The sequence below is a fragment of the Harpegnathos saltator genome, unplaced genomic scaffold (genome assembly GCF_003227715.2).
Source record: "Harpegnathos saltator strain DR-91 unplaced genomic scaffold, Hsal_v8.6 scaffold667, whole genome shotgun sequence".
NCBI classification, from domain to species: Eukaryota; Metazoa; Arthropoda; class Insecta; order Hymenoptera; family Formicidae; genus Harpegnathos; species Harpegnathos saltator.
Window position 1 is genome coordinate 62,999 of NW_020230501.1, and position 23,707 is coordinate 86,705.

Sequence of the window (23,707 nt, forward strand, 5' to 3'; positions counted from 1 at the left end):
CCATTGGCCATCTCCTCCTTTCCCTCGTTGGGCTCTAGCTCCACCTCACCCGACGAGCTGGCCTCGCTCCCTCCCCGGTAGGAGGTGCGCTTCCCATCTTCTGGCGGGGGTTCACGTACCCCGTTGAATGGCCGCTCCTTCTTGACCCGGGAGCTCACCAAACGAGTCCCCCGGTAGGGACCATCCTTCCGGCTATTGGCCGGGGTTTGTCCCGCGGTGCGCGGCCGCCTTTTCTTCTCGCCCGCAGGGCCCGCATTACTCATTCTCCGGCGGGAGCGGTCTCTCTGTCATGCGCGCTCAGAGGAGGACCCGATGTTGTCTGTGTCCATGTCGGACAGCGGATCGTAGCTGACGCTACTCCCGCTATCTCGACTCCTGCTCCTGTCGGAGCGAACCTGAGGGGATGGCCTGTCGTCAGTTGACGACGTGCTGGGGGTCAGGACCATGCCCCCACCACGACGCATCGCGGTAGTCGTATCCACACAGGAGCCCGCGGTCAACTCCTATGCCTGCCCGTCGCTCGATGACGACATAGGGAGGGTCGGGACACTACCCTCATCCTTACGCCGATTCCCAGTTCCGAGTCCTGGGATGTTTTTCGCATTTGTCGTCATAGTAAATCCATTCAGTGTCGGATTGTTACGAGCCCGACCCACTCGAGATTGAATTCGGGATTTTCCTTCCCCAGCAGGTCTGGCCCTGGCTGGACTCATGCGAATCCAGGGGGCCCGGGCTGGCACGTGCACTGCTTGTACGTTGGAGTGGTTCTCTCGATCATCCTCTACGGGGCGCCCATATGGGCACTCCAGTTGATGGCCACCGCCCAAGGCAAAAGCCTCATGCGCCAGGCGCTGAGGGCGGTGGTCGTGAGGGTGATTCGAGGGTTCCGCTCTGTAACGTACATGGCGGCGACGACCCTGGCCAGCTAAACCCCCCCGTGGAACTCCTAACGGGAGAGGAGTATCCTCTGCTGGAGGATAAGGGAGCTCCAAGAGAGGGGGAGGTGACGTCGGTCGGAGTCCAGGCGGGCCTGAAATCCCAGGCAGTCGCCCGGACTCTTGAGCGGTGGGCGGACGCGATGTCTGCCCCGCGGGAGTTTGGGCGACTGACGACGGAGGCTGTCCGCCCCTGCCTGGAGGAACTGCCAGCAGGCAGGAGGAGGCGCGGACTCTCGTACCATCTGGTGCAGGTGATAACTGGGCACGGAAGCTTCGGTCATTACCTGCATCGGATAAAGAAGGAGCTCACCACTGGGTGCCACCACTGCCCGGAGCGAAATGACACCGTGCACTATACCCTGGTTGCATGTGAGGCGTGGAGTCAGGGGCGTGGTGTCCACGCCCGGGCGGTGGGATGCAAGGAGCAAGACCTCTCGCTCCCGCGCATGGTACAAGCCATGTGCGGGAGCGAGGAGGTATGGGGAGCGGCGGCCTCTTTCTGTCGCGATGTAGTATCGCGGAAGGAGACCACTGAATGGGAGCGCCGCCCTCACAATCGTCGCAGAGAGCGGCGGAGGAGGCGGCGCTCCCCCGGTATGGGCAGGGGCCCGAGGGGGCGCCGGCTGAAGAGGATAGACCGTCGGTTCGCCGGAGGCCGCCTCCTCGGCCGCCTCGGGCCCGACTTCGGTTGCGCGGAGGGAGGAGGTGACGGGTATGTAGTGTCCACCCGCCTCTCCCCGGGCGTAAGGGCAGGTGAAGGAGGGAGTGGAAGCCCGGTTGGGCTCCACTCCTTCGCCCCCCTTTGAGGGGACATAGGAGGCGCGGAGGGATGGTGGATGTCCCCTCCCTCCAAGTGAAAACCAGAAGGCCAACTCGGTCGGGAAATCAGTCGGAGGACCGCGCCCTGGACCCCTTTGTGGGATACGGCGCGGTACTCGAGGCAAGGAGCTCCCGATGAGCCCTGGGGCCGGGGTGTTGGGGAGGGAATACGGGAGTAGTTCCCCTAACTCCCCTCACAACGGTCCGAATAATGGATATCCCGCAGGGGTTTTAGTCAGTAAAAGTCTGACATAACCCCCGACTCCCCCAAGAGTCGGAGATATCCTATGAGGATTTCCTCTGCGTTACCAAAAAATAGGCGGAGGAGACACTCTTTTAGCGGGGAGATCTCCCATGAGTTGAGTAGTGATTGCAGCTCGATCCCGCACGCAAGTGATGCAATCATGAATGATGGACTTAACGAGATTTCTGGCAGGCAAAATTTAGTACACCTGACGAAGAGTGCTAAGCGTGAGCTGTTGCCCGCCATGCAAAGTACGCAAATGAGCTTGATGTATAATGAGCCGTGTAATTGAATGAGGAGCAAGCAAGATCGGATGCTTTGTATGATACGGCAGAGGCGCATGCCGTAAACGTCCACCGACTCGAAGAATTCCGTCACAATCTAGAAACGGAGTGAACGCACAAAGAACACTCCCACTCATGACAGCACACGTTGTCTTTAACGCGTGGATATCTGCGGCGAACAATTCTAATTGCATTTGGCGGATCCAGAACATTTTTGCGGATAAAATTTCAACAGAGAACAGCGCCTTGCCATTAATCGACGGGTCGAGCGGAGATTTGGTTTGACACCCACAAGCAGAGACAAACTTGAAAATATATGCGGTAACGCGAATCAATTGGGGCCATGACGAAAACTTTGATCCCAGATCCCACGAAGCGACAGTGCTCTTAATAAGGAGAGAGGTAATCTTCTCTTCTTCCGGAAATTCAATGCATCGCGACGTAGAATCAGAGGGTCACACCTCTGATGAACAGGCAAGCCAAGGTGGGCCGCGCCACCACAAGGCATGCGATGCTAGCTCTGAGCCATGTTGACTTCGAGATGCACAGTCAGCGGGATTGTCGGTCATAGGCACATGACGCGAAGCGGCATCAGGCAACAGCTCTTGAATTTTAGCGACATGATTAGCGACGAATGTGTTCTAACGTGAAGGATGAGATCGCAGTCAGGTGAGCGCGATTGAAGAATTCGTCCAACAAACGAAAGAAGTGCACGACAAATCGAGGGTCGTACGAATAAACACTAAAAGACGCGAAAGAAGCAAGATAGCCGAACGTTTTAACCGAGGTATCATGAGCGGCTTGATTGGAGCGACTTTCGATTTGCCGACAAGCAACGCAACGTTCACGCTGCCGTCCGGAGAAATAACTCTCGCGTAAACAGCGGCAGCGTACGCGAGAGTGGAAGCATCCGCAAATCTGTGCAGTTTGATGCGTAATCCTGGCCTGACCGATCTATTTGGAGACTATTGAGATGCTCCAGGTGGGAGTAAATTTGTTGCCAACGCTGTAGAATGAGTGACGGAAGGGGGGCGTCCCAATCAGTTGATAACCGCCACAACTTTGCATGAGAATCTTGGCAGCGACCGTGACTGGGGTAGCCCATCCTAATGAATCGTAAAGTCGCGCTATAACGGACAGGATGGAGCGCTTGCTGTGAGGAGCCGGACGTTCGATTGATACGCGAAAGCCAAAGACGTCTAGCGCCGAATTCCAGACGATGCCGAGAGTTTTGAGTCTCATTGCCTTCGATCGATTTGTCGCACGTGAGCCCGCGATGGCGAGGATCGATGTCCTCGAGCAGCGCTGCCGAGTTACTTGCACATTTCCTTAATTCGAAGTGACCGCATCGAAGGAGCGACACGAGGTTATCGCGCTTCTGAATCAGCGCTTGAATATCGTGATCGCTAAATAAAATGTTATCGACATAGATTTGTTTGCACAGAATAAGCACGGCGAGAGGAAACCGATGTCCGTCATCCTCCGCCAAACGTCGAAGGACGCGCAACGCAAGGAACGGAGCGCACTTCATGCCATATGTGACAGTAAGAAGTTGGTGCTCGCATACCGATGCAGAATGAGCAGGGTGCCACAAAATTTGTTGATAATCTATGTCGCGTCCACCAATTAAAATCTGCCGATACATCTTCGCGATATCGGCCGAAAAGACGAAACAAAATTGACGCCACTGCAATAGAATCGCCGGTAATTCCGTTTGAAGTTTAGGCCCGGAATGTGAAAAATCGTTTAACGATGTTCCGTTAGATGTAACGCTTGACGCATTGAACACTACGCGCAGGCGCGTAGTCGTGTTGTCGGCTTCTAGCACCGGATGATGCGGAATATACACGCGTTGCCTAAGCTCGGCGGAATCCGAAGCCGCATGCATATGATTAAGCTGCTCGTACTTTTCCATAAATTGGAAGTAATCGATTCGCAAAGGCGCCCGTGAGGTTAACCGACGTGATAAATGTCTGAACTGTTTTTCAGCGACAAAACGAGATTAACCGAGTTGCAACGACGTAGCAGCGTTAAAGGGTAATCGCACAACGTATTGCTCGTGCGGCATGCGAGAGTGAGTAGCGCAAAAGTGCGCTTCACATTGTTCCTCTTATGGAATGAGGGTGCGAAAAGTCGGAAGCTCCTCAACCTCCCAGAATTTGCTAATTGCGTCTTGCAAATCTGAAAGTGGGGAGTAATGCTGTACTGAGGTGGGCCGCATCGTGCGAGAGTAATGGCGCGTCGAGAGCACCCAAAATGATCCACCCAAGGACAATATTTTGAGTGATAGGCTGTCCCGGCGAGCCTCTCTTTACTCCGTCCAAAAGAAGCTCACTATACAAGTCCGCGCCAATGATTAAATGAATCGGATCCGAACTTGTAGGATCGGCATCCGCCCACGAAAGTTGAGAAAGATGTGAAATGTCCGCCAGAGATGACATGCGCTTAAGAGCGCAAGATGTCAATGCACTAAGAATGAGAACGGTAGTCGAGAATGACGGCAAATCCTGACACGACGGAGATACGGTGATGGCGACTGCTTGGCGCACCTGTCCCACTTCAACTCCGTCGACGGCGGAGATAGAAACCGGCATTCGAATGCGTTTAGCACGTAAAACTTGCGCTAATGCCTCTGAAATGAACGTAGCCTCAGAGCCCTGATCCAGGAGAGCTTGGACAACAACAGATCGTCCGGAAGAGACTCCGACCTTGACTCTAGCAGTAGCGAGGAGCACCTGAGTGCGAATGCGAGGAATAGTAGACGCTGCGAGAGAATTTACTTGAACGGGCGCATTGCCCAACGCGTGTTCAGCGAGATCGATCACCAATTGATCCGACAGCAAATCCGATTCCACGTGAAGCATAGAATGATGTCGTTTATGACACGTTCGGTATGAATATTGACTTCTGCTATCCGGTAATAAGTGAACTGCACTCAAACAATTTAAGCACCTTTTGAATTTTTTGCAGTCTCCACGCGTGAGCGCGGGCTTAACGCAATAAATATAAGGCATGAAGTCAAATAATGCTCAACCTTGCACAACGGACATGGCAAGACGGACGCGGACGCAGTAACTACATGAACGCGCGATGTACCAGCGAATCGTGATGATTTCGCAACAGGACTGGAGGCACATTCCTCCAGATCCCGACAGCGCGAAGCGAGAAAACGAGTTAAATCGTCGTACGAAGGCGGATCGTCGGCATCGCTAACTTTGAGGTTGCAAGACTTTCTAGAAGCCGAATCTAAGTTTTCGGCTTAGAAGATGTACAAGGAAATCACTCCACTTAAGTCGATGAAAGTGCGACTTAAATTCATTAATGATGCGACCGCGATTTGAACCTTATCGCATAAGGCTCCGAGATCTGCAGCTGATTCTCTTTGCAATGACAAGCCGAGCAACGTAGAAAAATGCGACGCTATCAGGCGTCTCTTATTCTCGAACCGCGTCGCTAATGTTGTCCATGCCAACTGAAAATTATCCGCGTTAATCGGGATATTCGTGATGCAATCAAGAGCGCGACTCTTCAAGGATGACACGAAATAGTGCATCCGCACGAAATCTCCCAAAGCTAGATTCCTAATGACTAGAGCGGAAAACCAATCCCGAAAGTTTTCCCATTCAGAATAATTCCCGTCGAAGGGCGGCAATCGAATGGGTCGCATTTGCGGTAACGCAAAATCCGGAGCGTCTGATTGCACGCGAGTCGAATTAAACAAAGGTTGTGTGTTGTGGCTCACGACAGGCTCTAACTTCTCGAGACAGTCCGTCAAGTAATCTCTGGTCGACTGATATGCTTCCTCGGTAGCATCGAAGTGACGATCACTGAAATAGACCATTACGGCTCTGTTCTTTTCCGGCACGGCCTGCAGCAACATCACATGACCGGCTTGGAACTGGGACCAATTTTTCTTGGAGCGTAGCGATCCGACTTCGAATCTATGCAGCAGTAAAATTCGCCTTCCCAAGCTTCTTGAAATTATCAAGAACGCGCTCGTTCGAGCGCTGCACCACTGCTTGCTTAGCGAGCAACTCCGTCATCCTGTGGTCGTCTCACAGATTCAGTTAGGACCGATATAAACGGCAAACACACTCGAGAATCAGGCTCGAAGGACCAATAAATGTTCGAATCTCGGCCCGGTAAACGCAAACGGTGCGGGAACCGGGGCGAGAATCGGAAGAATGCCGGTAGTCGCTCCGATGCGAGCGACGGAGCGTGTGCTGGCGCGATATCAATTCGATCTGTCGCGACCGAGAAAAGACGGGTGTGGAACAATGATTCACTGCAACGCGATTTGTCTTTAATATCCTTTAATACGTTCGCGAACATACACAGCTTCCGCACGCAACGGCAGACACACAGTTCATATATCTCTAACTCAAATACAACGCACTAAAGAACGCAGTGACCGACGTTAAAGCGCAATCAGAATTACTGAGTTCGAATTTAATTGAGTGCAGCAAGCGGGCGGCACGACATGCGGCAGGCTTGCGCTACGAAAATGATGACACAAAAGCACGACGAATCACGGCGCATTACGCTCCAAGCAAAATCGAACAAAACGATCTACCGACCGCTGTTTTAAAAGGCAAGACGAAAACCGCGACGACGTCTCCCACTGAGATACCCGGGCGTTTCTCGACGGACATGTAAACACACATGTCTGTGCCGGATTGGCTGCTCCAGCCTCGTATGATTCACTGCTCACATGAATCCAATATGAAACACCGAATAGCGATCGAAACTAAGCTTGCAGGGCACACGCGAACAGCGGATGAGAAAATATTCGTGAACTTTTAAATCTCAACGATACAGGCATCCCGACCGAGCGAAACACGAACATGATGGATTTCCCCTGCGTTACCAAAAAAAGAAAAAAAAGGTTTATAAAAGTTCACCTGGTGCAGATACTGACCGGACATGGCTGTTTCGGAAAGTACCTGCAACGGATAGGGAAGGAACCCACCACGAGTGCCACCACTGCCCAGAACGGATGGACACGGCGCATCACACTTTCACTTTGTGCGTGGCATGGAGTCAGGAGCGCTGTGTCCTGGCCCAGGGGGTGGAGTGCCGGGTGGAGGCACTCTGGCTCCTGCGCATGGTGCGTGCCATATACGGGAGCGAGGAGGCATGGGGGATGGTGGCCTCCTTCTGTAGGGATGTGATGTCCCAGAAGAAGGCCGCCAAATAGGAGCGCCGCCCCCTCCGGGACGAAGCCCCGGGAATAGGAAACGGGCCTTAAGTGATGCTGGCCGAGGAGGAACCGCCCCCAATTCGTCGAGGGCCTCCTCGACCGTCTCGGGCCCGTCTTCGGACGCGCGGAGGAGGGGCGACGGGAGGGACATGAACCCTCCCGCCTCCCCGCGCGTCGGTAGAGGTAGCCAAGGGCGGTGAAGGCTCGTTTGGGGATGGGCCTCACATCCCCGCCCCCATATTGACTGGTAGCTGAAGAGCGGGGGCGTGCAGAGAAGATGGGTGTTCTCCTTTCTCCAAATAGAAACCGGAAGACCAACCTGGTCGGATAAAAAAAACCGGCCGAGGTATTGCGCCCCAGACTCCCCTGTAGGAGATGGGAAGGCGCGGTAGTCGGGCATGGGGCTCTTCGTATGAGCCCTGTAGCCGGGGTGTCGGGGAAGGAATGTAAGCACAATTCCCCTGACTCCACCCACTTCGGCCCGATAGGTAGACACCCCGGTGGGACTTTAGTGAGTAAGAGTCTCACATAACCCCCGCCTCCCCCAAGAGGCGGGAGTATCCATGATGGATTTCCCCACCGTTATAAAAAATGGTTTATAAGAGTTAATAAAGGTTAATAAAAATACCTCTCCGATACCCCCCGTGGGCGCTATCTTGTCGTGATGAGGAGGAGGCTTGAAGGTCCTGATGACGTACAGAGCTATGCCGGCGTGGGCTTCGGCCCCTGCCAGGTCCTACCATGCCGGAGTGGTCTGTGCTGAGGGACCGAACCAAGAGCGTCCGACCGGACTGGAAGATCAACCTTGTCTTTGACTAAACTGTACGTGGAGTTGAGGAGGAGGTCTCCCACCTTCCATGGCATTGCACGCTGGTGCTCCGGCAGCCAGGGGGGGCGGGCCACACCTGAGTCTGCACATCGTGAGGTTTGGAGCCCTCATGGTACCGGGGTGACGGGGGTACTCCGGGCCGCTCGGATGTATTCCGAGGTCGGGGCCAGAGCACCCCGGGGAGAGCCCGTGAGATGGCGATCGCAACACCCTAAAGTCATCCCCTGGGCGGCGTGTTCACGCTGGCCGCCGTAGGGGAGGGGTCCCTGTGGGTTGCGACACAGTTGACTTACCTCCTTCCACGGGGCTCTCTGCGTGGCGTCGTCCCCAGTAGTGCCCCAGTCGGAGGCTGGGGACCCCTGAAACCGGCCAAACACCCAGCAATGGGGGTCTAGGCGGGAGTAGCGGGTCTGGAATCCAGTGCCTGAAATACCTCTCCTCAGGCCTGAGATATGGACCGGCTCTCCGGAGAACTCGAGGACACCACTAGGTCATGTCTCTGGTGGTGCAGGCATGCCCGGTCGCTCGAGCCGCTGGGGGAAAATGGGATTAGACAAACAATGGCTGACTTTAAATTGAAAAGGGAGAAAGAAGCAGAGGAGGAGGGGGATCTGGGTCCCTCGACAGGAGGCGCTAAGAAGACTTCGTTTCATGAGGAAGTGTAAAGGGAGGTTACAGAAATAAGAGTGTCAATGAGATCCAGAGACCTCGAATTTCACGCGGATCTCCCGTACTCTGAAACCATCTGGGATACATGGGAGGAATATCTGGACGAACAGATAGTGGAATGGGAGAGTGACCGAAGACTTGGAGACACTCAAAGATTGAGGAAGGGCGACTCTCCCTCCCTCCCCTAACCATGCGGAACAGCCCCAACCGCAAAGAGAAAGGAGAAGGAAAGAAGGAGAAGAAGGGAGCCAAAACAACAGGGAAGAAAGGGGGAAAAAATAAACCCCAACAGATCCCCCCTCGAAGGACAAAAGAGGAATTCCCTGCACTTGTCCTTAAGGAACAAGAGAGGAAGAGTGCCACAGTACAAGAGGAGCTATGGGCGCAAGTGGTAGGGCGAAAAACTAAAAGGAAAGAAGGGAAGGAAAAGGCCAGTATAATCCGAACACAGGTCCGGATGCCTGGCAACAAAGAGGAAAAGAAGGCAGGGGAAGGGAAACAAAAGAAGAGGAAGAAGAAGAGAAGTGTCCCAAACACCGCGGCAGTCTCTATCACAGCAGCGGACGGAAAATACAAGGAGCTGCTGACTGAGGCGAAAACCCGAATTGATATTAACCGTTTGAGTCGCAAGCAGCGCGATCGCGCTGTTCAGATTTTATGTCGAGAAAACCCAGTACATTTCGATCATTGTGGACAACTGACGGTGCGTTAACGATTGTCGAAGTCGCGCGCTCAGATTTACTGAAGCAAGTATATCACACCGATCCTTTTAATGTAAATAGTACATTTTATAATAGGTAGAATAATACTATAATAATGCAATAATACATTACAAAATAAAAATTTTTATTTCATTGTTATCTTCTCAATAATTTTTATCGAACAAAACTTGAAATATTTATAAATTTACAGTACGCATATGTAATAATACAGATGTATTTTATAAAATAACGAATTACAAATTAACAATATTTTTGTGTTATGAACAAATAATTTAAATGGAGAGTAACAATTATAATTTGTAACATCGGTGTTTATCAAAACATTGGATGGATTCCTTTTGCTTCGTTGCTCCGTTGCTTCGTCTAATCATTTTGAAACACAATTATTAACAATGAGAAACACTTACGCAAGAATACGTCCGATCGCTTTGCAAACTACAATAAATGTGACAGAGCGATGAGAAAAAGACGAGAATCGCGTTACCTAACAAATACAAGAAGCGGTATTGGTCCGATTGGGATTCATCGATGTAAAATAAACAAAGCGCTATCGCGCTGCTTGGGTCTTTTCATACTCATTTATAGAAAGTGCGATTGCGCTGTTTGGGATTCTTCGACAGTATTTTTTCAATACCCCCTGGGACTCAAACGGTTAAGGAACTAGGGATCTCCAAGATAAAGACCAGAATAGGAATGACAGGAGCTCTGATCTTGGAGATCCCTGGGGAGAAAAGCCGAGAGCAAGCGGATTTACTTGCTGGGAAGCTTCGGGAAGTGGTCGACTAAAAGGTTAAGATCAGCCGACCCCAGAAAATGGGAGAAATAAGACTAAGGGGAATGGAACCATCAACCACAGAAAAGGAGGTGGTGGAAAAAATAGCAAAGGTTGGAGGTTGTGAACCTGGCAATGTAAAAACCGGGAAGATAAGAGTATCACCTACGGGATACAGGTACCTCTGGGCCCAGTGCCCCCTAATAGCCGCAAAAAATGCGACAGAAAATGGGACACTGTCCCTGGGCTGGACTCAGGTCAGGATCGAATTACTGGAAGCGAGGCCCCTCCAGTGCTTCAGATGTATGGAGAGGGGCCACGTCCAAAACAACTGTAGCAGCAAAACAGACAGGAGCAAGAACTGCTATTGATGCGGGAAAGAAGGACACCTGGCCAGGGAATGCGAATCCTTGGCCAGATGTAAGATATGCGAGGCCTGGGGAAAACCAGCCGACCATCGAATAGGGGGACCGGCATGTCATCCCCCAAAGCAGAAGAAAAAATAGGGGGCGGAGGTGCCTAAAGAAAAGAGGCAAGAAAATACGGCACCTCTGACCCCATAAAATAGGAAGGAGAAGGAGATAGAGGAAGAGACTTCGTCTCCTGCCACCCCATTCATCGACCCCCTCCCAGACAACGCACAGGGAGAAGAGAAGATGGATGTGGAGATGAAAGCAAGAAAGAGAAGTCATCCGAGTGAGGATGAAGGAAGCGATGGGCAAGAGGAGCCGGGTGAAAAAGTTGTAATTGTAGATACATAATGGCTACCCGGCCCCTCCAATCCAACCTGCACCGCGCCCGCCAGGCAATGCCTCTTTTTGCGCACACAATGGCGGAGCGCGGTGCAGGATTGGAAGTAGCGGCGGAGCCCTACTATGTCCCCAAAAACCATCCCAGATGGTTTGGGGACGAACTGGGCTCCGTCGCTATAACGTGGAGGGCCGACAACCACTCCCCCCCGGCAACCCAGCTGGGTAAGGGGAGGGGATACGTCGTGGTCAGGTGGGGGGCCCTCATATTGTTCGGGGTCTACTTCCCCCCAACAAAGAGCCTGGATCTGCGGAGTTACAGGTCCAGGCTCCAAGAGATTGGGATGACCGTCAGACGGTACCTCCCAGGACCCGTCATCATTGCCGGAGACTTTAACGCAAAGTCACCCTTATGGCCTTCTCCCCGGGATAATGACGGGTGGGGGAAGGAGGTCGAGGAATGGGCTGTAGGCCTGGGCTTGCACCTACTTAACGAAGGAAAGAAGTCCACCTTCGTTAGGTCGCGGGAGGAGTCGATAATCGACCTCACGTGGGCAACCCCCGCGGCCCGAGGAAGGGTGCAGACCTGGAGGGTGGCGAAGCAGCTGGAATCCCTTTCGGATCATTTAATCATTGAGATGGAGCATTCCGCCACCCCCAACGGATTACCACGGCCCAGGCTGAACGAGAAACCCCGACCAGCCAGATGGGCCCTGAGCCAACTAAATATAAAAATATTAGATACAACCCTTGAGGCTTCCACCTGGCCACGATGGCAGGAGGGGCAGGACCTCAATTCGGCAGTAGCCGAGATCATGGGCATGATCGCACATGTGTGCGATAAGGCCATGCCCAAAGTGAGGTCCTGCCCCATATGATCCGCCTGGTGGTGGTCCGATAAGATCGCCAAGCTCAGGCAAAAGTCGGTCCGCCTCAGGCGGATCTTTAGGAGAGCCTGCGATGAAGGAAAGTCCCCTGAGGAGACCAAGGCCGCCCACATAGAATTTTGTCTAGCCGCACGCACTTTGCGCAAGGCTATAGAGGCGGCTAAGTGTCAAGGGTGGAACACCCTCCTCCGATCTCTGGATGTGGATCCGTGGGGGCGTCCATATAAGATAGCGATGCAGAAGCTGAAACCATGGACGCCTCCGCTTACGGAGACACTGGACCCCCGGTTCCGAGAGAGGATCATGGGGACTCTATTCCCCGTTGGGCATGGGTTCTCCCCCATAGATCGATATGTTGCTCCCCCTCCACCACAACAGAGGGAGGTACCGGGGGTTACAGCGGAGGAGGTGGCCGGGGCCATCAAGAAGGTGAAAAGCCGAAAGGTGCCTGGACCTGATGGTATACCCGACCGCGTACTCACCCTTGCCTCGGGGGTCATCGTGGGCAGGCTGGCCGATATCTTTACGGTCGCCTTCAGGGAAGATAAGTTCCTCCCAGTCTGGGTGAGGGCCAACGTGGTCTTCCTCTGTAAAGAGGGCAAACCGGAGGACTCCCCCTCCACGTACAGCCCCATATGTCTCCTGGATGAGGCGGGCAAGGTGTTTGAACGTGTCATCGCCGCCCGCTTCGCGGAGCATATGGCCCGGACAGGTCCGAACCTCGATGATAGCCAATATGGCTTCCGGGAGGGTAGATCCACCATCGATGCGATTTCGCATCTTAGAAACCTCTCGGAAGCCATCGTGTTGGAGGGCAGGGTGGCGGTGGCTATATCAATCGATATAGCCAACGCATTCAACACTCTGCCCTGGGGTGGCGTGGTGAGGGAGATAGCGATGCATTTCCAATTCCCATGCTACCTCATAGCCATTATCGAGGATTATTTCCGGGGTCGGTGTCTAGCCTGGACGGACGCCGACGGCGGTGCGCGAGAGAGGGGGATGATTGCGGGGTTCCGCAGGGGTCAGTGCTGGGCCCCTTAATGTGGAACCTAGGCTACGATAAAGTCCTCCGGGTTGCCTCTCCCCGCGGTTGCAGTATCATCTGCCATGCGGATGATACGCTGATACTGGCCGGGGGGAGAGAATGGGGGAATGCGGTGCAATCGCTAATTTAGCAGTACACTGCGTCGTGCGCTCCATTCGCGAGATGGGCCTGACGGTGGCTGAGAGGAAAACAGAAGCTATTTTCTTCTACCAAAGAGGCAGAAGGCCACCTCAGGTCCACCTCCGAATCGGCAGGGTCAGGGTTCTTATAGAGGCCCAACTGAGATATTTGGGCCTCATTATGGACGGCACCTGGTGCTTCAGGGATCACTTTAGCCGCCTAGTTCCCCGACTAAAGGTCATTTAGGCCCAATTTGGGAAATTTAATGCGCAATGTCGGGGGGCCAGATATGAAGGCACGTCGCCTCCACGCTGGAGTCATAAATTCGGTCGCCTTGTATGGTGCGCCTATATGGGTGCAGATCCTGGCCGCCAGCCGTCCGCTGCCGGCGCTAATGCGCAAAGCACGCAGGACGGTGGCGGTCAGGGTCATTAGGGCGTATCGAACCGTGTCCCACGAGCGCGGCGACGACTCTGGCGGGCATGCCCGTCCTGGTGCTCCTCGCACTGATGTACAAGAACATGTACAAGAGGAAAGGGAAGCTACGGAGGGGCCTCAGAGCGGGCGAACCGCTCGCCGGAGCCTTGCAGCGCCTGAAGCATCAGGGTCAACAGTTCCTTCTCCAGCGCTGGAAGAGGCGTCTGTGCAACGCCAAATATGGGAGAAGAAGTGTAGAGGCCGTCCAGCTCTGCCTGGCCGAATGGACAGGCAGGGAATCAGGAACCCTGACATTTAGGACGACACAGCTGTTCACCGGGTATGGCTGCTTTGGTGAGTATCTGTGTCGCATAGGAAAGGAGCACACGGTGCAGTGTCATCACTGCGAAGCTGACCACGACTCCGCGCAACACACCCTTCAAGACTGTCCGGCATGGGCAGTCGAGCGCAGAGTCGTGGTCAGGGAGCTGGGCCAGGACCTCTCACTCCCCAGTGTAGTCAGCTCTATACTGGGGAGTGAGAGGAAATGGGATTGTTTCACCGCCTTCTGCGAAGGCGTAATGAAACAAGAAGAAGAAGCGGAGGAGAACCGCCGTCAGGCAGAGAGAAGTGGGAGGGCGCAGAGGAGGCGGTAACGCCGCCGAGTCGAACGCTCCCCCAGTAGGGAAGATGACGTCGATTCCTCTGAGGAGGAGGCGATCAGGGGGATGGTAGGGCTTCCCCCATCACCACCCCTTGTAACCCACCCCCACTCCTTCCTTCCCTTCCCGCCTTGCACCAACCTCTTTCTCCCGTACCTCCCACACTCAGTCCCCCACCGTTACCCACTATGAGAACCCCCCCTAGGAGAGTGATGCCTCACGGAGGGCAAAACTCTCGAGAGGAGGGGCTCAACCGGTGAGAACACGGGGGCCGATGCATTAGTACCGGCCGCCAACATTTCTGCGGGAGGGCAAGGACGTGGGGGAGATCAAACTTCCCCCAGTCACTCCGATCCCGAGGACTGGGGTCGGATGAGGGCGAGGGGGAAGTGAGTTAAAGATAACGAAGTTCTCAAAACACCCTCCCCCTCTCGCCTCTCTTGGCCCGCTGCGAGAGTAGTGGACAGGAAAAGAGGGGTTGCGACACCTCCTTGCCTTTTATAGGCGAGTGGGCCTGGCGGTTAGGGGATCAGATTTTCCCCCCGTAGCCGCCGGGCAGGAGGGTGGGGCACTGGGCGGGGATCCCCAGTGCCCCAATCAGCCCTCCAAACATAGGGTGGCTAGCTGAGGAGGTGATATGCTAGCCACACAAAAGCACAAGCGGCGCCTCGCCCGCCTGGGAACGGAGGTATAAGCACAGGCCACTTGACCGGCTTCCCCCTTCCCAGCCATATAGGCGGGGCGTGAGGGATGCAGGGGGAGCGGCGGTTGAAGATGAGCCTTGGCTCGCTTCCCCCCCCCCTCTGTGAGAGCGGTGGTAGAAAAGGAGCCTGGGCTCGCTTTCCCCCCTCCCGGCTTTCCCCTCTCCCGGCCTCCTTCGGGGAAGATGACGGCTCGCCGGCAGGACTCGGGGTCCCGATAGCAGTTACATGGCTCCGGGACCCCGAGGAATGTACCTTCGCAACGCCATCCGGGGAGGTTTTAGCCGGTAGGAGCCCGGCATAACCCCCCACCCTTCCCCGAGAGTATCCATGATGGATTTCCTCCTCGTTACAAAGAAAAGAGAAGGTTAATAAAAATCCCTTCTGTGATGGTCGTCACCTTATCGTGGTGCAAAAGCTTGATGACGACAATGATCCAAAGGGATGGACTCGATTTGGAATCTTAGGATCGAGGGTGAACCGAGGAGAGTGGCTACTAAGAGCGACTAATACATGCTCCGAGATGGGCAGCTGTCTCTCGAAGTATTAAGGGACTGGAGAGCTGCTCTTGAGGGACATGAAGGACCCTTCAGCGAGGACGCTCGGGCTCGTCAGCCTCGCCTTCGGGGGGCATATGTACAAGGGAAGGAAACATAACAAAACCCATGAAGATGGGGCCCGTTAGCCTATTTTCCAGGCGAGGGGACGGAAAACCCTTTGCAAAACCCGGATATCGGATTCGTTAGTCTGGGAGGTTGCTAGACAACCCGACGAGAGAAGGGAAACCCACTGTAAAAACCCGGGCTAGTGGGCTCGTCAGCCTTGAGCAACCTATTCCGGAGATTGGAAACTCCGTTATCAAACCCAGGCGAGGGCTCGAGAGCTTAACTTCGTGGGCAAGCAACCTACATGAAGGGGAGGAAGAACCCCAATACAAAACCCAGGCATCGGGCTCGTTAGTCTGGGAGGTTGTCAGACAATCCGACGAGGGGTAGGAAAACCCCTGTAAAAACCCGGGTCAGTGGGCTCGTTAGCCATGTGCAACCTATTCCGGAGATGGAAACTCCGTTATCAAACCCGGGCGAGGGATCGAGGGCTTGACTTCGTGGGCAAGCAACCTATTATTAGGGGAGGAAGAACCACAATACCAACCCCGGGCGTGCGGCTCGTTAGCCTGAGGGCACCCGCACCGGAGAGAAAACTCCGTACAAACTGGGCGTTCGGGCTCGTGAGTCTGGCGGTCCAGACATCCGAAACAGAGTGAAAACTCCGGACCAGACCGGGTGTTCGGACTCGTGAGTCTGGCAGCCCAGGCATCTGAACTAGAAGGAATGAAGAACCCTAACTAATAAACCCACGGGATCGGGCCTGTGAGTCTATTTTCTCAGACATCCGAACGAGGGGAAGGAAAACCCAATGAAAAAACATAGGGATGGAAAACCCATTAAAACCCGAGTATCGGACTTGTTAGTTTGGTGGTTGCCAAACAATCCGACGAGAGGAAGGACACCCACTGTAAAAAATCAGGTTAGTAGGCTCGTTAGCCTTGTGCAACCTATTCCGAAGATTGGAAACTCCGTTATCAAACCCGGGCGAGGGCTCGAGAGCTTGATTTCGTGGGTAAGCAACCTATTATCATGGGAGCAAGAACTCCAATACCAAACACGGGCGATCGGGTTCGTTAGGCTCACGGTGCCAGTCAACCGAATCAGGGGAAGGATAACCCAATGCAAAACCCAGGCGTGTGAGCTCGTTAGCCCTCGGGCGATCACAACAGAGAGAAAACCTGCCAAAAACGGGCGTTCGGGCTCTTGAGTCTGGCAGGCCAGACATCCGACACTAGGGGAGGAAGAACGCCGAATAATAAACCTGGACGATTGGGCCTGTCAGTCTGGTTTACCAGACACCAAACGAGGAGAAGGAAAACCCGAAGTAAAAACCCGGAAGTTTGGGCTCGTTAGCAGCATGGCAACCGAACCGGAGAGGAAAACTCCGATTTAAAACCCCTCGGGGGTTTGAAGTCGTTAGTCCCGGGGCGGTGTTTTAGACTCGCTAGCCCTGGGGCGACCAAACCGGAGAGGAAAACTTCGTGAACAAACCGGGCGGGCGCTCGGGCTCGTGAGTCTGGTTTCTCAGACCAACGAGGAGGAATGAAGAACCACAAAGAACAAACTCGGGGTGTCGGCCTCGTCAGCCTAGTGAGGCAGCCGATTGTATGAAGTCTACAAGGCAGAACTCGTGTGGCCTAATTCCTCTACACGAATGCTGCTGAACGGCAACACCCGGCGGAGTGCGTTGCGGACCCTGCGTGTCCTGGTCCCGTCGTCGAGTTGGACCTTCTGGTCTTCGGGGTAGGCGGATAGTCGGCAACGGCGAGCGAGCACTGTCGTTCACCCCCTGATCCGTTAGGCCAATGCTCTAGGGGACTGGAGGGTTCGCTCGGCGGTGGAGGCAGGAGTGCTCTCGGGGGACGGGGCGGGCTCCTCTTGGGTGTAGGATGGCTTTGTCATCCAGAATGAATGTGTGCGTGGAGGGAGTGGTTCCAGAGGGGGCTGGCGACGGTTCAGGTCCTCGAAGGAGTAGGCTGTGGCAGTGACGGAGGGTGCCGTCCCCGTCAAAGTGCCGGAGAGGACATGTGCTTCGAATGAACCAGCTTAGGTCGCCTCTGAAGGAGGGTTTTTTCTTGGTGCCGGGTGGGCATTCCTTGAGGAAACTTCGGGGATGCACTCATCGGTGTCCCAGTCTCACCCTTACATGGATGGCCGGTTGATCCGCGGACTGGCGGGACTGTGATGTGGGGGGTGGAGCCAGGCTGCTGCCAACGGCCGGTGGTAGGCTTCGTTCCACAGTCTTGCATGGTCCGTGGATAAACTGGTGTAACGGTAACGCCCGCAGGGTTCGGTGCGATCAGTCGCCCCACCGTCGCACCCGGCTCGCCGCTTCCGCGACGCCTCGCTCGCCGCCGCGTCGGTGCGTTACTCGAGTGAAGGGCTAATTCAAAGTAGCTTCTCGGAAGAAATGTGTGTTCAGCGTTTCTGTGTTAACAAGTTGGGTGCGTCCCGCAAGGCGCCCCGTTTATTTAAAAGACGTTCGATGCTATATAATATATATATATATATATATATAAGTGTATGTGGGCGGCTCGCTGGCCCGGTGTGGCGTCGGCGATGTCCGTTCCTTGGTGCCCGTGATTCCTGCGTAGCCGCAAGGGTGGTCCCCTATCCGCGGGATCAGAGGGGATGTTCCGCGGCCTCTTGGCGGTCCGACGCCCTTGGCCACGAGTCCTGTTGAGGGCGACTTACGCCAGCTGTTCTTTGGATAAGCGGGAGGTGGTTTATTCCGGGCAGCGTACCACGGTCACAAAGTCGGACAAGCACTGACAATTCCGCGAACCGATGCTTCGGAAATATTCTACGTCGGTGACCAATGCTGCCGACACTGACGGACGAACACTTATCCTCGCGCACAGGAATTTAGAAATTAATCTACGTCGGTGGCTAATTGCTACCGACGCAGACGGACGAGCACTTATGAATTGCGGAACGGTGGCGAACTGCTGCCGTTTGGTCGGAAACAGATACTTAGAAATATTCTGTGTCGGTGGCTAACTGCTGCCGACACAGACGGACGAGCACTTATATTCCGCGCACAAATACTTAGAAATATTCTGCGCCGGTGGCTAACTGCTGCCGACACAGACGGACGAGCACATATAAATCCGCGAACAGATACTTAGAAATATTCTGCGCCGGTGGCTAACTGCTGCCGACACAGACGGACGAGCACATATAAATCCGCGAACAGATACTTAGAAATATTCTGTGCCGGTGGCTAACTGCTGCCGACACAGACGGACGAGCACGTATAAATCCGCGAACAGATACTTAGAAATATTCTGTGCCGGTGGCTAACTGCTGCCGACACAGACGGACGAATACGGTAATCTCGCGAACAGATACTTAGAATTATTCTATGTCGGTGGCTAACTGCTGCCGACACAGACGGACGAATACGGTAAATTCGCGAACGGATACTTAGAGATATTCTGTGCCGGTGGCTAACTGCTGCCGACACAGACGGACAAGTACGGTAAAGTCGCGATGCCTGGTCGGCCGACGAGGCTCGGCTGCCGGGTCTTGTAAAATTTCCCGGTGGTTCGGTACGGTGTGGAAGCTTTACTCACCGGCGGATGCCTTGCCTTCTCATCGACTTCTCTTCACGATTCTCGCTGGAGCTCTCCTTGGTAACTGTTCTGACTGACTGACTGTCTCTCACGGTCTGCCTCGATTTCTCGTCGAGAGCGGGTTTTATACCCTAAATTCCTCTCGACGATCGGTGGCCGATAATCGGGGGATTAGTTCCCCCCGATTTCCCGGAAAGTCGCGCATGTGATTTTCACGTATTACCCCTTTCTGGGGGGGCCGATCTTCCCCGACCGCTTCGCAGAATTCGGCTTTTTCCGGCGGTCTGGCGGGTTGCCGCGGCATAGGTGTTGCCGGGCGCTTGGCGATGATTTCTCGCGATCGTGTGACGATCGGTGGTCGTCGTCACACGATAGTAACGGGGGTAAAAAAAACTCCTCGTTACACTGGTATGCCTTGGGGCATTTTACGGCGAAGCAGTTGGGTGCAAGTTGGACAAGGTTCAACCCTCAAACAACAGTAATCGCAGCACCCGGCAGTCGGCAACTCTGGGTCAACGCACCCGGTGATTCGGTCGGAGGGTGGGAGCACCTCTGGTGCGCAGAGGCTGGAGTAACCGAAGGCCCTGCATTAGGGTCCCATTCCGATGACGGGTACCGCAGGATGTGCCGGAGATCCTTCTGTTTTGGTGGGGAAAGGGGACCAAGGTGTGTCCCCTCTCTCTCCCCCGTGGGCGCCACCCTGACGTGGTGGGGGAGCTTGAAGGTCCCGATGACGTACAGAGCTGTACTGGCGGAGGTTTCGACCCCTGGCAAGTTCTACCATGCCGGAGTGGTTTGTATTGAGGGAGTGGACCAAGAGCGCCTGACCAGGTTGGTTGACCAGTCTGGTTTTGACCATACTGGTCATAGAGTTGGTGGGAGAAGAATATCATCCCTGGAGGCCTTGCACGTCGGTGCTCCGGCAGCCGAAGAGGATGACCTCCTCAGTACCCGCTCTAGGAAGGGGACTCCGTTCTCTGAGGCATTGCACGCCGGTGCTCCGGCAGCCAAAGGGAACGAACCCCTCCCTACCCACTTCGTTCCGACCGTTATGGTCGGACTGGGATGGAGGGACGTGCCCGCACCCAGGGCTCCACCTCATGGGGATCCCCCCCAATAGTGCCTGGGAAGCGGAGGGGTGCTACGGGCCGCTCGGACATATTCCGAGGTCGGGGCTGGGACACCCTATCACGTCCTAAGAGAACCCCACTCTCGGAGGCATTGCACGCCGGTGCTCCGGCAGCCAAGAAAACTGGACCTCTTTCCTTCATCCGATCTGGCCTGGCCAGGCGGATGGAGGATCCCACACCCGGGTCTGCACACCATGAAGACTCCCCTCATGGTACCCGGGGGGTGGTGGGGTGTATCGTGCCGCTCGGACTTATTCCGAGATCGGAGTCGAGACACCCTGGAGCGAAGAGGGGAAGAGACCTCACCTTCGGAGGTATTGCACGCCGGTGCTCCGGCAGCCGATGAAGGTGGACTTCCCCGCTTTCCCTCACCCATTCGGCCTCGGCCGGACGGAATGAGCCCACACCCGGGTCTGCACGCCATGAAGACTCCCCTCATGATACCCGGGGGATGGAGGGGTGTCTCGGGCCGCTCGTACATATTCCGAGGTCGGGATCGAGACACCCTTAGGGGCCAATAGAGGATCCCATCCCTTAAGGCATTGCACGCCGGTGCTCCGGCAGCCAAATGGGATGGACCTCTCTCTCATCCGTCCTGGTCACGACCGGGCGGAGGGAGGAACCCACACCCGGGTCTGCACACCATGAGGACTTGGAACTCCTCGTAGTACTCGGGGGTGGAGGGGTGCTCCGGGCCGCTCGGACATATTCCGAGGCAGGGTTGGAACCCCTGTGTGCTGTGGCCGAGGGAGTGCGATCGCATCGCCCTAAAGCGGACCCTCGGGCGGCGCGAGCACGATGGCTGTCATGAAGGAGACGCTCCCGGTAGGGTCAGACATCGGTGAGCTACCTCCTTCCAGTGGGGGAGGCGCTCCCGGTGGGGCCCCCCGCGTGGCGGCACTCCGTACGGTGCCCATATTGTCGGAGGTACGGGACCCCCGAAAGTGGTCTGGCCACCAGCAATGGTAGTCAGGGGCGTGTAGAGGGCGGGAGACCCGTGCCAGCGATGATAATTCCGCTGGCCTGCGTCATATAGTGCTCCTCTGGGGGAAATCGGAGGCTCCCTCCTTATGGGCGGGATGCGGGCACGCCCGGGAACCAGAGCCGTGCAGAGCCGTGCGTTTTTAAAAAACAAAAATAACGACCTCGCAATCCCGAAATTTTAATGAAAAAACAAAAAGACAAACCTGGATGAAATTATGGCGACCCCATCAAATCAGATGGAGCTGGAGATCCTCCCCAGCACATCGAAGGAGGAGGAAAGAACCTCTGGCATGAGTCACTCTGCCGAGTCAGATGACTGAAAGGGAGGAGATAAAACGTCCTTCCCGTAACACAGCCAAATGAGGAAGAAGCAGAAGCACACGAAATACCAGAAGTTGTGCTGAAAGGCAAGGCCAAACCGAAAGGCTGATTCTCTATCCGCTGGCACATCGCCGGAGAGAATCATCGACAGATGGGCAATCCCCAAAAAATCCGACGGGGAAACGGATGAAGAAGCCTTCGCGGCTAAAGCTCTCCGTGGTAGAGGGAGACCAGAAACCACTGGTGAATATAAAAAGCAGTTGATCTTCATGGAGAAGATGGAGGAACTCCAGACTAGAATGAAGGAGAACGAACTCTATGAGGCCTTGAAGACCCCGTCTGTGTCCTTCGCCAAATTGACGAACAACCGAAAATATGTAACGGAGGTTAACAGAGTGACGGAAAATTTGGGATCCGCTCCGACAAATGACCTGACTGCATCTGTTTTGGACGCAGCCAAGCAGGTGCTTGGTATAGCAGCCAGATCAGAAAATATTAAAGGAACATATGTGAAGGTCCTAAGGGATGCCGCTACCGCCATTGCGGCGGGAGCTACGATACTGACCAAGAGGGTAGCGAAAGTAGGTGGGGATAACTTGGATATCCTAGAAGTGCGGAGCGAAAATCAGAAGCTCCACACTTCACACGTGGAGGTAAAGAGGGAAGTGGAGGAGTTAAAAGAATCCCTCCGTAAGATACAAGAGGCACCTCTATCAGTGCCAAAAATCTCACTTCCAGCATCCACCCAAAGTTTAACTCCGACACATACATTTATGACGGAGGACGAAATAAGGATGCCGAAAGCAAGTGGATATCTCTTCCCCTGCCAATGATATGGAAGTGGAGGATGTACCATCACCATTGGCAGGGGTGCAAAAGGGGCTGATCCATACGGATCTCAAAAAGTTTACCCCATACCAAAGCGGCAAGAGGTCGTCCAAGCCGGGGCAAGGCAAAACAAATCGGGGCCGAAAGTAAAGGAGGATATCCTAATTGATACAAAGATTAGGATAGAAAAACTTAAGGAGAGGAAGATCTGGGAGGAGAGCATCCTAGAAAAGAAAGTGGCCAAACTCGTGGCAAGGATGCTTAACGAGATGACATCAGAGAAGAACAAGGGAGAGTAAGCAACCCTTCGAACCCCCACGGAACCACCCAAACCACAGAGAGGAAAAAGAGTAGGGAGGAAGGAGGAGAGGAAAGAAGGGGTGATGAAAACACCTGCGAAAGGTGGAGAAGAGTAGAAGCCTCAGCAGACCGAAAAGCTGCTAGAACGAAAAGGGAGGAATTCTCTCCCCTTCCCTCCCGTCCTTCCCACCTAATGATAAAAGAGAGGGAAAGCGCCACCACGGAAGTGATGTGGACAAAAGTGGTGGGGCGGAAAGAGAAAATGAAGGAAAGAAGGGAAGAGGGCAAGAAAACCCAAGCCCAGATTAAAAAACCCAATATGAAGAGTGAAGAAGAAGGGGGAAAGAAAAAAAAAGGAGAAAAAGAGAAAACGCAGGGTCCCGAACACTGCGGCAGTGGCCATTTCAACAACAGATGGCAAGTATAAGGAACTGTTAACAGAAGCGAAAGTTAAAATTAACATAGAGGAACTTGGGATCTCCAAAATCAGGACAAGACTGACGGGAGCCCTGATTTTGGAAATCCCGGGGGAAAAAGGAGGGAGCAAGCGGACTTATTGGCGGATAGGCTGCGAGAAGTAGTGGAGAATAGGGCCAGAATAAGTTGCCCACAAAAGATGGGGAAATTGAGGTTGAGGGGACTCGAATCCTCAACGATAGAAAAGGAAGTAATGGAGACCCTGGCCAAAATCGGAGAATGCGAACACAGAAATATTAAAACCGGAAAAATAAGAGTATCTCCGACCGGATACAGATCCCTCTGGGTTCAATGTCCCCTAGCAGCCGCACAGAAGGCTGCAGGAAGGGGAATATTGACCCTAGGATGGACCCAGGTCAAGGTCGAACTCCTGGACGCAAGGCCCATCCAATGTTATAGGTGTATGGAGAGGGGCCACGTCCA

The 23,707-nt window shown here is 54.4% G+C and overlaps 1 protein-coding gene across 1 annotated transcript; it reads left to right on the forward strand.

Annotated features, from left to right (window-relative positions):
- The first annotated feature begins 13,763 nt into the window (after nucleotides 1-13,763).
- Nucleotides 13,764-14,354, forward strand: LOC105184112 (uncharacterized). The gene has a single exon (XM_011142665.2). The coding sequence runs from the start codon at nucleotides 13,764-13,766 to the stop codon at nucleotides 14,352-14,354; it is 591 nt and encodes a 196-aa protein (XP_011140967.2).
- The last annotated feature ends 9,353 nt before the right edge of the window (nucleotides 14,355-23,707 follow it).